We start from the raw sequence: 13,979 nt of genomic DNA, 5'->3' as shown, positions 1-13,979 counted from the left end.
GATTAATTTATGTACAGTCAGCTTTAAAAATGTATATCTCAATTTTTTTTAAATGTGGGTACTTATAGGTTTGTTATAGAATCCCAGTGCTACAGCTGGATGTCTAAATGTTTTTAGGTTTTATGTAGTTTTGCCTCCTAGCAGGATTGACATTCAGTAATCGTGCACACCCACTTCCACTGCTCTTTCGCATTTTCATGAGGAGTGTGTTGTGTACCGTGGGACCACTGCTACAGTACACAGCTCTGCTGCTCATGCATTGCAGGCGTGGAGCCATGCTGCAATGATTTTAGGAAAATCTCACCGCAGGGACATTTTACAGTCCCTTTTTACACCCTTCTTAGCAAAGTTAACTTTAAGATGTCACAGACTAGTTTTCATCACAAGTGGTTTTGGTAAGGAACTGGAACTGATCTTATGGCTTCTGATGAGTCCCAATCATACAGGACTTCCTTGTGAATGTCCTGTTTCCATAGCTGCTCTAAGAATTCTGTCTTTTGAAAGCGCAGTTCTCACCTTCTGGGGTTTTTTTAAAGCACGTTGTATATGGAGATCATGTTTCTCCTTCTTGGAGGTTGATGCTTTGCCTCCCAGCTAGTGTGTGCAGAGCTGCAGTCTGTGCCTGAATCCCCTGTGGCCATTGCCTGACAGTCCCTGCTTGTGATCAGCACTCAGCCACATGGCAGCCAAGTATTTGCAGTCTGCTCACTGTGCGCTTGGCCACTCTGGGGCATTTTTCTCCTCTTACCATTTATTTTGAGGCTTTTGCTGCTGTATCAAGCCTATTGCAGTGTCCATAATAAGCAGATTAACTGGATTCTGATATGAACCTGCCCGAGACTGAATGCCTCGTCATAACTATGTAACCTTTGAAATAATTTTAGAAAATATGCCCATTCTAACCTGAGACCTAACAGTGGGTACCGCCATGTTAAAATTTATACGAATTGCATCCTGTTGAACTTTTGTTCTTGTAGTGTTGCAGAGCTCTGCCCTGTCTGTTACAAGTGCTGTCCTGTTTACCAGGGCCTGTGAGAAATGTGCTTCTGCTCGAAAAGGATGTGAGGTCAAACCCCAGCTCCTTGCGAGACTGTTCTTTAATGTTCCCTTACACCTTAACCACTTGAGCTGCTTGTAAATGCTAGAGCCAGGCTGAGCAGGCATCTATATTTTAGCAAAATGTATTTTAGATACCTCAAGTTTAAATGTGAAGATGAGCTTTAAAACCTGCAACTCTGTGGTTTGTTGGATTTAGTTTTAAGATGAAAATTGTAAATGTCTAGAGGCATTCAGTTAAGACAGATACCTCTTAACTAAAAAGTTGTTGGTAAACTTTTATCAGAATTTTGGTTCCCTGTAGGACGTTTTAAGAGGTGTTAAAGTTTTAAGTTCTGATTTTTCACAATGTAGCTAAGTTAAAATTAGACAAGTTCAGATAACGAATGAATGAAAGCGGTAGTACATTCCATTGCTTCTTCGAGTAGTAGTCTTTTAAGTCTTATTAGTTTTCGATGATTGGCTGTATGAAGTGCTTAGCAAACCCATTTTAACATTGCTTTTCTGCACGCTGTAGGAACCCTGCAGATGTTGCAAGTGCTGAGTTGTCTTTAGATGACATGGAAAACTGTAAGGTTCCTAAAGGCCTTATTTAGTCAAGTACTCTTAATTGTTGATTCTGCTTATACATTAAACTCGATCACATTGCTTGTCCTGAAAGTAGATGTTAGTTTTATATTAATATTTTTATCTTTATTTTAAGATTCTCGCATTTCCTTGATCTCTCTAGATCTTTCAAATGCTGCCACCTGTCAAATCACAAGCATAAATCATCTTTCCTGACACATTTGAGTCTACACATTCTGATTTTACTTTTAAGCTGCTGTACAGGAGCCAGATGAGGTCCCAGGCTGTATAGCACATTACTGAAGTGACCGTGGAGGTGTGTGGAGTATGCAAGGCAATGGTTGGCCACATTATCTGGGCTCTTTTATAACAGCAGGCAAGAGTGATTCTATCTCAACGTGAGGAAGTTGATACATGATTAGTTGTGCTTCAGGTGTGTCTCAGAGCAGTTAGAAGCGATGACTATCAAGTTGAAAAAGGACTAGTTTTTACCTGAATAATGAGTATCGGAACACTTGTTTTACACCGCAAGATTCCTAGAAACATCGCTAGTTAGGCTCTATTTAACACCGCTATCTCTGTTGGGTCATTTGGTACAATCACCTTGATTGTGGTAGAAGTAGATATGTGTAGGTTTTTCTGATTGTTTTTTTAGTATGCTTTTGAAAGCATTATATTAACGAACCTTATGAAAATAGTTAAAAGTTTGCCAACTTTAATTCAGATTTATTTCATAGTGCAGAATCAGGATTGAGCAGGTACTTTCCAGAGATTATGAAAATGTTCTGGGAGCCAAAGACTAAGTGATGAGAATGTTAGGGTATTATAGAATAAACATTTTTCTTGTTACCTTTTCTGGCAGAGAAATTAAAAGTTAACAAGATCCACGAATGCTGGAGCACTACCGTCAAATTAGCGTTTCAGTGTGTCTAAGACGCATGTTGTCGTTGATTACAGCTGTATAAAGTGTAAGACCTTGTGGAGTTTAGGCTACAGCATTTGCCCAAGATCTTTGCACCCCGGTTGCATCTTAATAAGTAGCATTTTTTTTTTCTTTCACACTTTTCAGGAGCATGTCATTGTCTTGGTTCAAGGTGCACCCAATTGTCTAAATAGCTGTTTACAGGAAATATGTATTTTGCACCACAGTGATGTGGTTTTTGAAAGGTTACATTTAAAGCACACCACCAATGAGATGAAAGAATGTAATAGTAAGAGAAGATCGGATCTCTTTACTTCATTTTATAGCATTTACTTCCTTTCATTTTGTTTGTCTTAAAGATGTTACCACAAGACTTATCGTTCAGTAAAATATAAAGGGCACCTGTCTAAGCACATTTAATCCAGTGAAACATGATGCCTATGAAAATATTCTGGTATTGGAATGGCACTGACGTCATAGTATATGTATATAGCTTTTATTTTTTGTTATTGTTTAGTCATTGGTTCATCTGCTACTGAAGTTGCAGCCAGCTGGCCATAGAGCACATGTGCCATGGCAATAGCAGTGGTTGTGATGCTTGATTATGCAAAGACATAATTGAAAAATTGTACCAACTGTGCATTTTCTTAATGAAAGCACAATTCTGTGAACTGTATGTCAGTCTTGCATTTGCAGAAACATTTCTTCTAAAATGCTGGGGGATGTTCAGTTATTATGCTAGCGTACCTTCTAAGAATCAGCATGTCTAAAACTGACAGATTTGGCCAGGGTTCATCCAGTCTTGTCTTGCAATAGATTGTACTCTAAAATCTTAAGTGTATTCTATTTTGAAGCAAACCTAGGAAAAGTTTTTTTTATAGGTCAAATCTTCCCACCCAATTTGGAATTGCCAGTTGTTTTTAAGACTCGGCTCTCTAGCAACTACTGTGCCCACTTGGGAGAGAATTAGACATAGATGCTTCAACACACCCACCTGCCTTTGTCAGTGCTAGCAAAGGAAACCATACTAGTGCTTATAAAAGTGATATTGTTGCAATCTGAATTGCATGTTGATTGGTTTAGGAAGCTTGTTAAATACCTGGCATTGACTGTTTTCAGAGATCACTATTTTTTGGTTAAATTTAGTTAAATCTACTGCAGTTTCAGGTGATTGAAGATTGTGTAATTGAGGTTGCTTACAATTTTGACTCTTTAAACGTGCGTAATTTGTGAAGAAAGGCTTATGAAGTCGATCACAGTAAATTACTGGTTGTTGGAAGTTGGTAGGAGTCAATTTCTTAGATACCTGTAAGTAGAATACATACTACAGGAGTTTTCATTGTGTAGATTGACTGCTTAGATCTTGGGACAGTGAAAAGCACTACAGTAACAAAGTCAAAGACTAGAAGTTGTTTCATGCTGATTGGTTAACAAATGTCTTTCAGTAGTTTCCATAGTTCTCACTGGACCACAAATACTCACCTGAGTACTCCCTGCTTTATCCATGCTGGGGGTGCTTAAGCAGCAGGAGCAATGTAGTCTGAAATGTGAATAATGATTGGGATAAAGGAACATTGCAGTTTTATTGATATCTGTTGGAGATTAAAACCTCAGAAAACATCATTTGAATGTCTTACTGTTTATATGATGGAGAATACATGGTCATTACAGATGCGTTTGACAATTGTGGTTGATATAATCTGTAAATTTCAGATGGTGAATGAACGAAAGGTAGTCCTCCGTTAGAAAATGTGCATTCTAAAGCATAATTATACTAAATTATAAAAAACTTGTTACCCACAGTGTTTGGAAAATGGATTACCTGGTGTTTCCAAAGTATGTTTTCAAGCTGCTTTTAAAATAACATTGTATATCTAAAAATGTTTGTTTTGTCATACTGGATAGCTGCTTAAAGTCTCCCTGACGCAATTGTATTGGGCTATTATTAAAGGAAAGGTCTCCTGTCTTATACACACTGAATCGCCAGTCAGATCACAAATGACCTACCACATTTTAACTTTCTTCTCTGTGCTTTTGTACAATGCTTAGTTTGTACAGGGTACTAAGTGTTACAGTGTGCTTATTGTGGTGAGAAGAGGAAGTGTGTGGCATTTTGGAGGGCAAAGCGAATTAGACTCAGAAGCGGCAAGTTTAGAGCACGCTTCTAATTGGGATGGAAATGGTGTACTTAAGCAGCTCAGTTGTGCCATTTTTTGGATACTTTTTATGTATTTGAGTTAAAATTAGATACAGAGCTTCAGTAGGGGCCTACAGGAATTAAGATATTGTACGTTCACCAGATAGTTGTGTTTTACATGCAGTACGTCATACTTTTACAGTTTTAAGTTGTCAAACGGCTGCTTAAAATAAACCTGAACACGTGATTCTAAAATCAATTTATAAGCTGCTTTTACAGTAGTACTTAAAAATTCTATCTTGTCTCATGAGTATTTAATATCAAGTGAGTTTTTGCAAAGGTACCAGATGGCTGTTAGGAAGAGCCACGAGTTTTTGAGAGGCGATTTCCAAAATGTTTGGATCTCTTCTAGTGTAGTCATTAATCATTATCTAAAACATTCCTGGCACTCTCCCGGGATCTTTGGAACAACTGTCTTGTCAGCTCTTTCATCTTACGCGCATAAACCTGGTTTAAAGGTGAAATTTCAAAATTCATTGTGAAGTTGTCAAAAGGGGGTTATTCCTTGTGTGCAAATTGCTGCTACATAACCTACTACTTTAAATGCATTCAAATACCTCGGGGAGAAATTCACTGGAGACACGCTGGGAAAAGAAACAAGTCTGCAGACGAGCCGCAGTAGCCAGAGAAGTCCAAATTCTGATGGGTAGTTCTTTACTCCTCCTCATAATCCATCCCATAAGCTGCGGTTGTCTGCTCCTCTCCCCGCCCATCCTAAACTTAGTTCTGGGGAGACTATCCACGAAGCTTAGGTGAGGGGGCTTGCATGGCATCTTTCTGCCGCGGTGCTGACGAAACTGAAATCGAGCAAGTTAGGTCATTTGTTTAGAAATGTTGTGGACAGTTAAGTCAAGGTGGCGGAAGTATGGGACCCTTCTGGGTAGTGGGGATCTGGAATAAACTACACAGCCATGTTGAAGCTGATAATTACGGCTTCTTTCCAGAATCAGCTGGATGAGATCCTTGGATCAATTCGCTGCTAACTGCCGAACAGGTTCGATGGGCTGAGTGGCCTCTCATAAGCAAATATTTGTATGTAGTAGAATTCTGAGGAGCCTTCGCTGAAGCCATTCCTTTTGGAAAAACAGATATAGACCCAAAATAGTTCATTTGTCAGATATGTAACTGGACAACATATATAACTTTCTTTGCATATCCGAGCAGTTTAACAGTTCGAAATACCACCGGGTACCAAGCCAAAATGTACAAAAGCAAATGATCACCGCATGATTTTCTTACAGACAGGCTTTTAAAACATCATAGGTTGTGTGCACAAATATGGAATGATCCTAAAGCTTTGGTTGTCATGTATTTGTACGTTTCAGTACTAATTACTTTATTCTGCTCTGTCATTATTTTAGCTTTGAGAGAGAATTTATGCAGCAGACTCACGCATTCCATTGTGTATTTAGGAACTTTATCCAGCTCAATTTGCAAACATCACAATCACATTTGTGTTATGAACTCTAGCTTATCAACGTTTCTGTTCTTGCCAATTTGCAAGAGTGTCATTTCATTTTTTGCCGATTGCCAGTCCCTGTATTTAACATTTCCAGTGCAGTTGTTTCAACAAATAAGCCCATGTTTTTTAATGTTATTGTAAGAAGACTGCTTTCATAGTTCACGAAGTGGAAGGGGAGGAAATGTTAAAGATAGCAAAGGTAAGAACACCAGTAGAACTGGTAGAATACTATATCCAGGGATTATTACTGAGTTCAGAGGGGAGTAATGGGAATAATTCCTGGTCCAAAAGGAATGTCGTACACAAGTAAAAGGATCTGGAAGTCTTCAGTCCTGGAACGTTATGTATGAGACTGAGGAAACTTAGTAGTCGTATGCATAGTAGTCGTATGTACTTGTAATAACCCCCTTAAAAATAATTCTCAGACACATATAATCGTTTATAGCACACAAACTCAAAACTTCTTACTCTTGAGCAGCACAGCTGTGCAGTGCAAGAACACTCTCAGCCTGTGCTGTAATCAGCGCTGTTCTTTGTAGCGCAGGGATTTTAGTTTTTCTTCTGAATTTGCTCAGACCATGGCCAGCAGACGCGAATCTGATGTGAAGTGAAGAAGCAGGGTAGAAAGGTTACGCTAGAAACAAAAATGGATATAATAAGTAGATATGAAATCTGGAGGTGAATTGTCAAAGTTTCCATAGTGAATACCACTGCGAAACACCAAACAAATACTGGACCTGCCCGCCTGAAATCAACTGTTATCACTAACCCAAGAGGAAACGGAGAAACCTTTAATTTTCTGGATAGCAGATCAAACAGGCACATGCCTTAATTGATGAAAGGCAATGCTATTAAATATTACATTAATTCTACGATAAGTCATATTTCTCTTGTCAGTTTTCTAATGTACAATAATAATTACCATATATACATGAAATTTTGCATGCAAACGTGTTGCGTTGTTGTCCACAATGCTTAGCTGTGTCATAGATGTTAGGACCATTACGTACAAAAGCATTTCCTCTCGACAGTAGAACGTTCCGGGGGAAACAATCTGCCTGTAATTCTACGCACAGTATCAAGCCCTATAAAATGCAACAATTGCTTACTTTTTATGCAATTTTTTAATCTTATAGATATTGTAATTTTCTGTACAGTATAAACTGTTTGAAGTGCCTAGGTCTACCCTGGGTGTTAGCCTTAATATGTATTGAAACTTACACAGAATTTGGGTTACGTAGCAGGTTCAGGAATACAACCGCTACATAAAGTGGTGATTGTATTTCACAGCCAGAATGGTGTTGAGAAATTCTATCTATTGGAAAACTTCATGCTCAAGAATGCAATAAAGGAGAAATTGCAAGGGAGTGCAGAATTGTAAGGCATTTCTTATCACAGGGTCATGGCTGTCTGGAGCCAACTAGCTGCTGCTGAGGCCGAATCCCAGGGATCCTTCAGGAAATGGTTGTGGTCCCTGGATCAGAAGGCTGAAAATTAGCTGCCGCAAGTGGATTTTGAACTGACAAAGCTGCTGAAACTGTCATCCTGTATTGACTGGTGGTGCTGGGGTTTGGGTTTGAATGAGTGACTGCAGTGCAAGCCAAGCAGAGACATGAGCGTAAGTTGGCTTCCATAGCACAGTGGTTTTCTATGCAGTTTAATTAGAAGGAGAGAGTGTGATGGTTTATCTGCCCCAGCTTCCTATTTGAAGGGTGAAATAACCTTTTTTTTATTTCCCCCTTTTATTTCGAAATGTAAAAGTTACTCTACTTTTTCCTGTATCCGTTTAAGCGGCTGGGAGTGCCACCACCTTGTCACCGAGCTGACCAGCATAGCCCTTTTGACCCAGTAGCTGGCCTGTGAAGGTGGTGTACCCCGGTGGAGCTCTCTTGCGAAGTCCGTCCTGCTGCATTGCAAGTTCCTCTGTTACTGGGGCGGCCATGTGGTGCCCCCAGTCAGAGGAGTGTCGTGTACACCAGGACCCCTTGCTCTTGAGCGATTTAGGGTGGCCTTGAGCTGCCCCAGGGCTGCTTTTTCTCACGTGTGGAGGCACCCAAAATGAAAAGGAAGCCCTGTGCCGGCCTAAATTTAAGTCGCCCCTTTGACCCTTCCCAGGGTCAGCAATTGCTGCACCAGGACCAGCCTAATTTATACGCGAGTGCATGGCTGGTCCTGGGCGGCCTTTTCGTATCCGATTACTGCTGGAATGTGTAGGTGCCAGCCTGCGCCCGAACTCAAAGTCGCTGTAACACCCGGAAAGTACACAGCGCTTCAATTGACAAGTTCAGTGTCTTTTAATAAAATAAAGGAACAGTCTTCCACGTCTTGAGCCATAGGTTTATTTTTAAGGATTGTGGAAATACTCAGCAGTTTTGTCATTTAAAATAGTTTGTGTAGTTCTATCACACATTACAAAATCACTTATTGAAAATCACTTGGTGGTCGGAAACTGCTTATGTTTCAAATGACTAAGAATCTTTCCTCTTGTGAAGGGCTGGGCGTTTTTCCTGTGAAGTTATCAGTAGGTGTTTTCCACCGACTGCTTCGGCATGTTGTGGAAACCAAAGTTGTCCAAAACCATCTGCAAACTGCATGGATAGGTTGTCCTGAACAATTTTGAGAAGTTTTTTTCGTTTGGCAGTAGAAGCTGTGCAGCTCCTTCATGTTTTCCCTGTGAGATTCTTGCTTAAGGGCAGCTTCCAGTTTTTCTCAAATGGTGCTGTATTCCAACTCTATCAGTTCAAATCAGGGCAGGCCACCTGGCCCGTTCAGCAGTCTTGAGCTTATTGATCCGAGCATCTTGTCCAGCTGTTTCATGAAGGAAGCCAAAGTATTAGCCTCAACCAGGGCTGGGTAACTTGTTCCATATGAAGTACATTTTCCATTCTCCACACAACCTTTCTTCTCAGAGAGTTGGGGAAGTATGGATCATTCGTTAGGGTTTATCGCACACTTGGAATGGTAACTTCTAGAAAATGAATGTACATTAGTGCCGTGGTGTAACAGTATTGTCTCGAAGCGGTAAACAGGGCTTTCAACCCTCAAGTGAGTTATACATATTGCTAGATGGTAAACCTCTATAATGTGACATAGAACCTCAGCATATGCAGACCGATTCAGTTTTGTTCCAATTGGCATAAGACAGCTAGTTGTTGCTGAATGTCAATTTCGAGTGAGGTTCATAAGCACTGCAGACTTTAAAGGAAAAATGTGTAAACTGCATTTAGCTTTGAACCGTGTAAAAGCAAGTAAATTAGGATTTAAAGCAGTAATGGATTATTTCTTGTCAGTATTATGAGAATTGTGTATTTTTCTGTACAGGTGCTTCCTGTCCTGTATTTTTACATGCACAAACCCTGGTTTCATTTTCAGAAAAAGTGTGCCATATTTTAAACCCTGCTTTTCAGTCACATATGAACACTAGGCTACCTTAATTCTCAAGTGGGAATGGTTAAAAAAAGCTGACCTACATTTGAAACAGCCGATAACTGACCTAACAAGTCTGAAAGGGGTCCTAGTTCACTTTACAGAGCCCGGGGAAAGCTCTGGGCTGCTGAGTCAGTCAGCTCTTCAGCGTATGGACTTGACTTTTTCTATTGACTTGTCAAGTGAAACTTCAACCCATGAGACTACTTGAAATGATTAGTGAGGTGAAGTAGTGATCTGGTGGAGTTTTTCTGAGTTAAGTCAGTGGGTGGAGAAAAGAAAGGTGAAGTGCCGTCACGTCTGAAGTAAGTGTAATAGTTATATGTGTTTAGGTAAATGAAACAGCCGATCATGAGTCTGTTATGCAGTGTTAAACTTAAAAAAAAATATGGAGCAGTGTTGGAGGGCATGCGATTTTTCACAGGAAACCAAAGTTTCCTTTTTTTTAAAGGGTTCTCGCCCCTCTTTCAAGACTTTTTAAAAAGTATCGTAGTGAAATAAAGCTCTCCAAGTTATTCACACACTATAAAGCTACACCCTCAGTATGTCCTTCTGAGTGCGTATGAGGGAGGCATTTAGACAGTTCTACTGTTGTAAATTTGATTTGACATTATTAAAATCTGTAATGTAGTTCGTTTCAGATGTTTTTTTAAGAAGTCTCTTCCATCTCAGGGTATTGTTGCTGGAATTATGTATGCCACTTTATCTACACTTTGATTCAACAGAGACTTAATATAAATGATAGTGATGGATTTAAAAAGTTGCAGGTTTCCAGAAGATTTATCTACATAATTTCACATTTTTCCCGATTTTGTGGCCTTTATGGCATAGGGTATAGCCCATGTACTCTTTTTAGTTAAGCAACCAGTGAGAATTGGCTCTTACTTGCCCTTACGCACATTTTGTGCACTGTAATCTGTATCTATTGTCTTAAGTTTCCTCACTCTTTTTTAGTTTGAGTACCCTTGATTTGAACACACACGTCTCTTAGTTAAACTGGATTAGCTGCAAAAAGAAAAGCGACATCCATTGAGCGTGGTAAAAACGCTCTTCCTCCTACGGTCCTGTAGGTGCAGAAATGCCATGTGGAAGCCAGGGGAGGATTGTGGGAATTTTTTTCCCTTGTCCCTGCATCCCCCACCCTTTACAGTGCCGCAGTTCTTAAAGCGGCAGGAGCATTCTTCCCGTTTACGTCACGTTTCTGTGGATTTAACAAATTTAGTTTTCTATTTATAAAAATGTGGACTAGCCCATTACATCCAGAGAAGTTCTGGAATCAGCAGCGAACTTGGCTTATGGCTCCATCTTTCTTGCCAGCACAGGGGAGAGATGTGCACTGCATGCAGGCCTCATCCAGAATATGCTGTCATCATCTGCTGTTTTTCCATTTTGCAGAGCAGCGTTAAGCATCCAAACTAGCACAGATCCCATTGATTGCCTTACAAGCTCAATATACCCAGCAAGCCTCAGGGGTCTTAATTGCATTGCATGCTGGAGCAGCCCTGGCCAACTTCACACCCTTGATCAATAGTGTGCTGCCACTAGAAATCCCAGTGACAACCGGTTCATCGAAGTCCAGATTTGCATGAAGTGTTCCTGGACTGTAGGCCCTAAGCAGTTGAGCCACACAGGAGTTTTTGTATGTAGAGATATAAGTCTGATAGGGATGGCAAAAAATAAAGTTTTCGCCTAAAGGGTATTTACTTGACTGCAGCTACCTAATGCCTTAAACAGAAGTGGAACAAGACTTTTCACCATTTTGGCCTGTTTAAACCAAATCATACTGATTTGTAACCAATGTAACCTTTGTAACCAATCTTCCTACACAGACTTGTCTCTGGGCTAAGTCTTTACCGATCGAACGTTTGTGTTCAATTCCTTCACATCATGTTTTTCAGCCTTCCCCGTCAGATCCATCGCTTGACTTGCCAGCGTCCGACAAGACGCACGCCGCAGGCCCCAACTCCCAGCTGGCCACCTGCGATGAGCAACAGGCGGGAGGGGACCAGAAGCAGAAGAAGAAAAAGAAGAAGAAAGTAAAAGCCAGTCCCGGGGAGGGCGGGGGCGAAGCAGGGCCAGAGGGCTGTGTAGACCCCCTGAAGAACCCGGCCGCAGAACAGCCGGAGGAGAAGAAGAAAAAGAAGAAGCCAAAGGAGAAGAAGGAGCCGAAGGAACCCAAGCCGCCCAAAACACCGAAAACACCCAAGACGCCAAAAGAGCCCAAGGAGAAGAAAGTCAAAACGACCACGCCGAAAGCAAAGAGCACCCCAAAAGTCAGGTAGGCAAGCATGTGATTTTAGAAACTGGAGGAACGCATAGCAGAACAGTCCTGTATAGTTCAAGTGCTTCTGTTCACAAGCAGATGTGAGTGGTTATACTCACCTTTCCTGTTACAATTGGGGAATCCCCCTCTTTTGCAAGAGAAACCACTTGTCTTGAGCTTTTTATCTCCTTTACCAATTTTATCTCCTTTTTATTACAAATGTAGTTTATCTTCCTGGGATATTTTACTTTTAAATAAAAGGTTGATTCAATAAAGGGGATATCACTAGAAAAACAGCTTAAGGTTGTAGTCAACAAGGGCGAATAGCATGCCCCCAGCTCCTGAAATGTTTCATTACATATTGAGAGAATAGCACTTGTTCAAAAATGGGTAAATTCAAATTTTTTACATGTTTATAATTTATACATAATGTCTCATTTATATTTAGGGGGCCAGGTAACAATTTTCCCTGGTATTTCCATATGCTTACAAAACCCTATCCCTAGAAAAAAACTCTAGGGAAACTTGATCAATTAGAAGAAAGCTTGGTAGCCTATAGAAATCCACAAGTGAATATGGTTAACGGGTCACATGGTTTGGCAGGCAAAGCCTTTGACCTGTCCTGGTTAAATGAAAAAAATCTTCATGGTTACTAGAGGACACTCAGAAAGCCTAGTTTCCTGGTGTACATGACCTTGCCTGTGACCTCTGGCCATTTTGTAAAGATGCAAGATATTCTCTGTATCTTAGACCACATTTAGGTCATGATTATAGTACATATATAGGAAACCATGTACTCCATCATAAAATGTCCTTGTCTTTGACCTCACCTAAAGGTCAGTGGCAAAGCTACATCAAATCTCTACTTGCAGCTATATTTGTTGTGTTAATTTGTATTTCAAGAAGTGACCTTCTCTAATGGTACTTGGCAGCGTGTCAGTACAGTCTTTTGCACCTCCCTTGCATAATGGATAGACTGTCTTTTGGACAACAGGACATCTGCAGCTGAGTAAAATTTAGAACAGACTCACCATTAAATCTTAGCAGAATCTAATTCTAATACATTTACACTTTCAAGGCTTGGTGGCTTTATATTTTATGTCTTAGTTTATTTTCAAGGTCCGCTGTACACACTGCATCTGATCAGTTTTGATTTTACATTGCATAAAAATCATGAGATTTTCAATTGGGATTCTGTCATTTCAGCATCTTGCTCCTACATATTTAGGGCCCGGTTTCAATTTGAAACTTTCAAAAAGTTCAAACCTGGATTATGCTGCTCTCCCCCTGTGACTAGAACTCCCCGTGTGGCAGTGCACAGTTGGCACAATTGAAGTAAGCATGCCGAGGGCAGGGTTAGGCTGAGTCGGCCACAGTGCAGCTCTTGGCTGCTGGTGAAATGGCTACCTCTGTGTCGTCTTGGGCACCAGCAGGCTGGCTGTGAAGTCTGTGAGCAACAGACTGCTTGTGCAGTCGGTAGTGAACCTGCAGGAGTGCCTGCCATGTCAGAAGGTGATTGGCTCCGTGGGAGGGCAGGTGGGAGGAGTTTGCCTATCGTCTCTTCTGTGTGATTACAGGGCACTGGAAGGGAACGGGTTCTCTGATTGGGAGTCAGGACAAACTATGGTACTACTTGCGACAGGTCTTCCAAATTGTCCTCCAGTAGTCTGGCATGCGGGCAGTCTCTTTCCAAGAGCAAATCTTGAAAAGTCCTGCTTGCAGCAGTTTGTAGTATTTTATGATAGGTCTTCTCAAGATGGGATATTCATTGGTGCCTACAAAGAGATCTAGCAGTATTTGTGTCCATTGTCTCATCAATAGGCAGAGAGTACACCTCGCAGTTAGAGGCAGACTCTTCAAACATTTCAATATCCTGCACTATTTCACCAATTTGTGATACTGTCCAGTGTGATCAGATCACACTTAAACATGTGTGTTTCTCAGGAGCTTGTAAAGCCGCAGAGGCAGAGATGCACTTTTTTTACGACTTGTCCTTCTGAATAAGTCCGAAGTTGTTTGTGATAAGTTCACTTGCCATATAGACGTCTTGTAAAACAATGTCCATCTCCTTTCACGATCTTTTGAA

The 13,979-nt window shown here is 40.7% G+C and overlaps 1 protein-coding gene across 4 annotated transcripts in view; it reads left to right on the top strand.

Annotated features, from left to right (window-relative positions):
• chd7 (chromodomain helicase DNA binding protein 7) overlaps positions 1–13,979 on the top strand; it is a 78,653-nt gene that overhangs the window by 28,674 nt on the left and 36,000 nt on the right. For all 4 annotated transcript variants that reach the window (XM_088642369.1, XM_088642366.1, XM_088642368.1 and 1 more), the window contains exon 3: positions 11,529–11,908. In XM_088642369.1, coding sequence (XP_088498495.1) covers positions 11,529–11,908 — 380 coding nt within the window. The remainder of the gene's footprint in view (positions 1–11,528; positions 11,909–13,979) is intronic.

The sequence above is a fragment of the Lepisosteus platostomus genome, chromosome 8, assembly GCF_059453375.1.
Source record: "Lepisosteus platostomus isolate fLepPlt1 chromosome 8, fLepPlt1.hap1, whole genome shotgun sequence".
In the NCBI taxonomy this organism is placed as follows: domain Eukaryota; kingdom Metazoa; phylum Chordata; class Actinopteri; order Semionotiformes; family Lepisosteidae; genus Lepisosteus; species Lepisosteus platostomus.
Note: the sequence above shows the minus strand (reverse complement) of the source record. Positions and strands in the feature narration are given on the sequence as shown.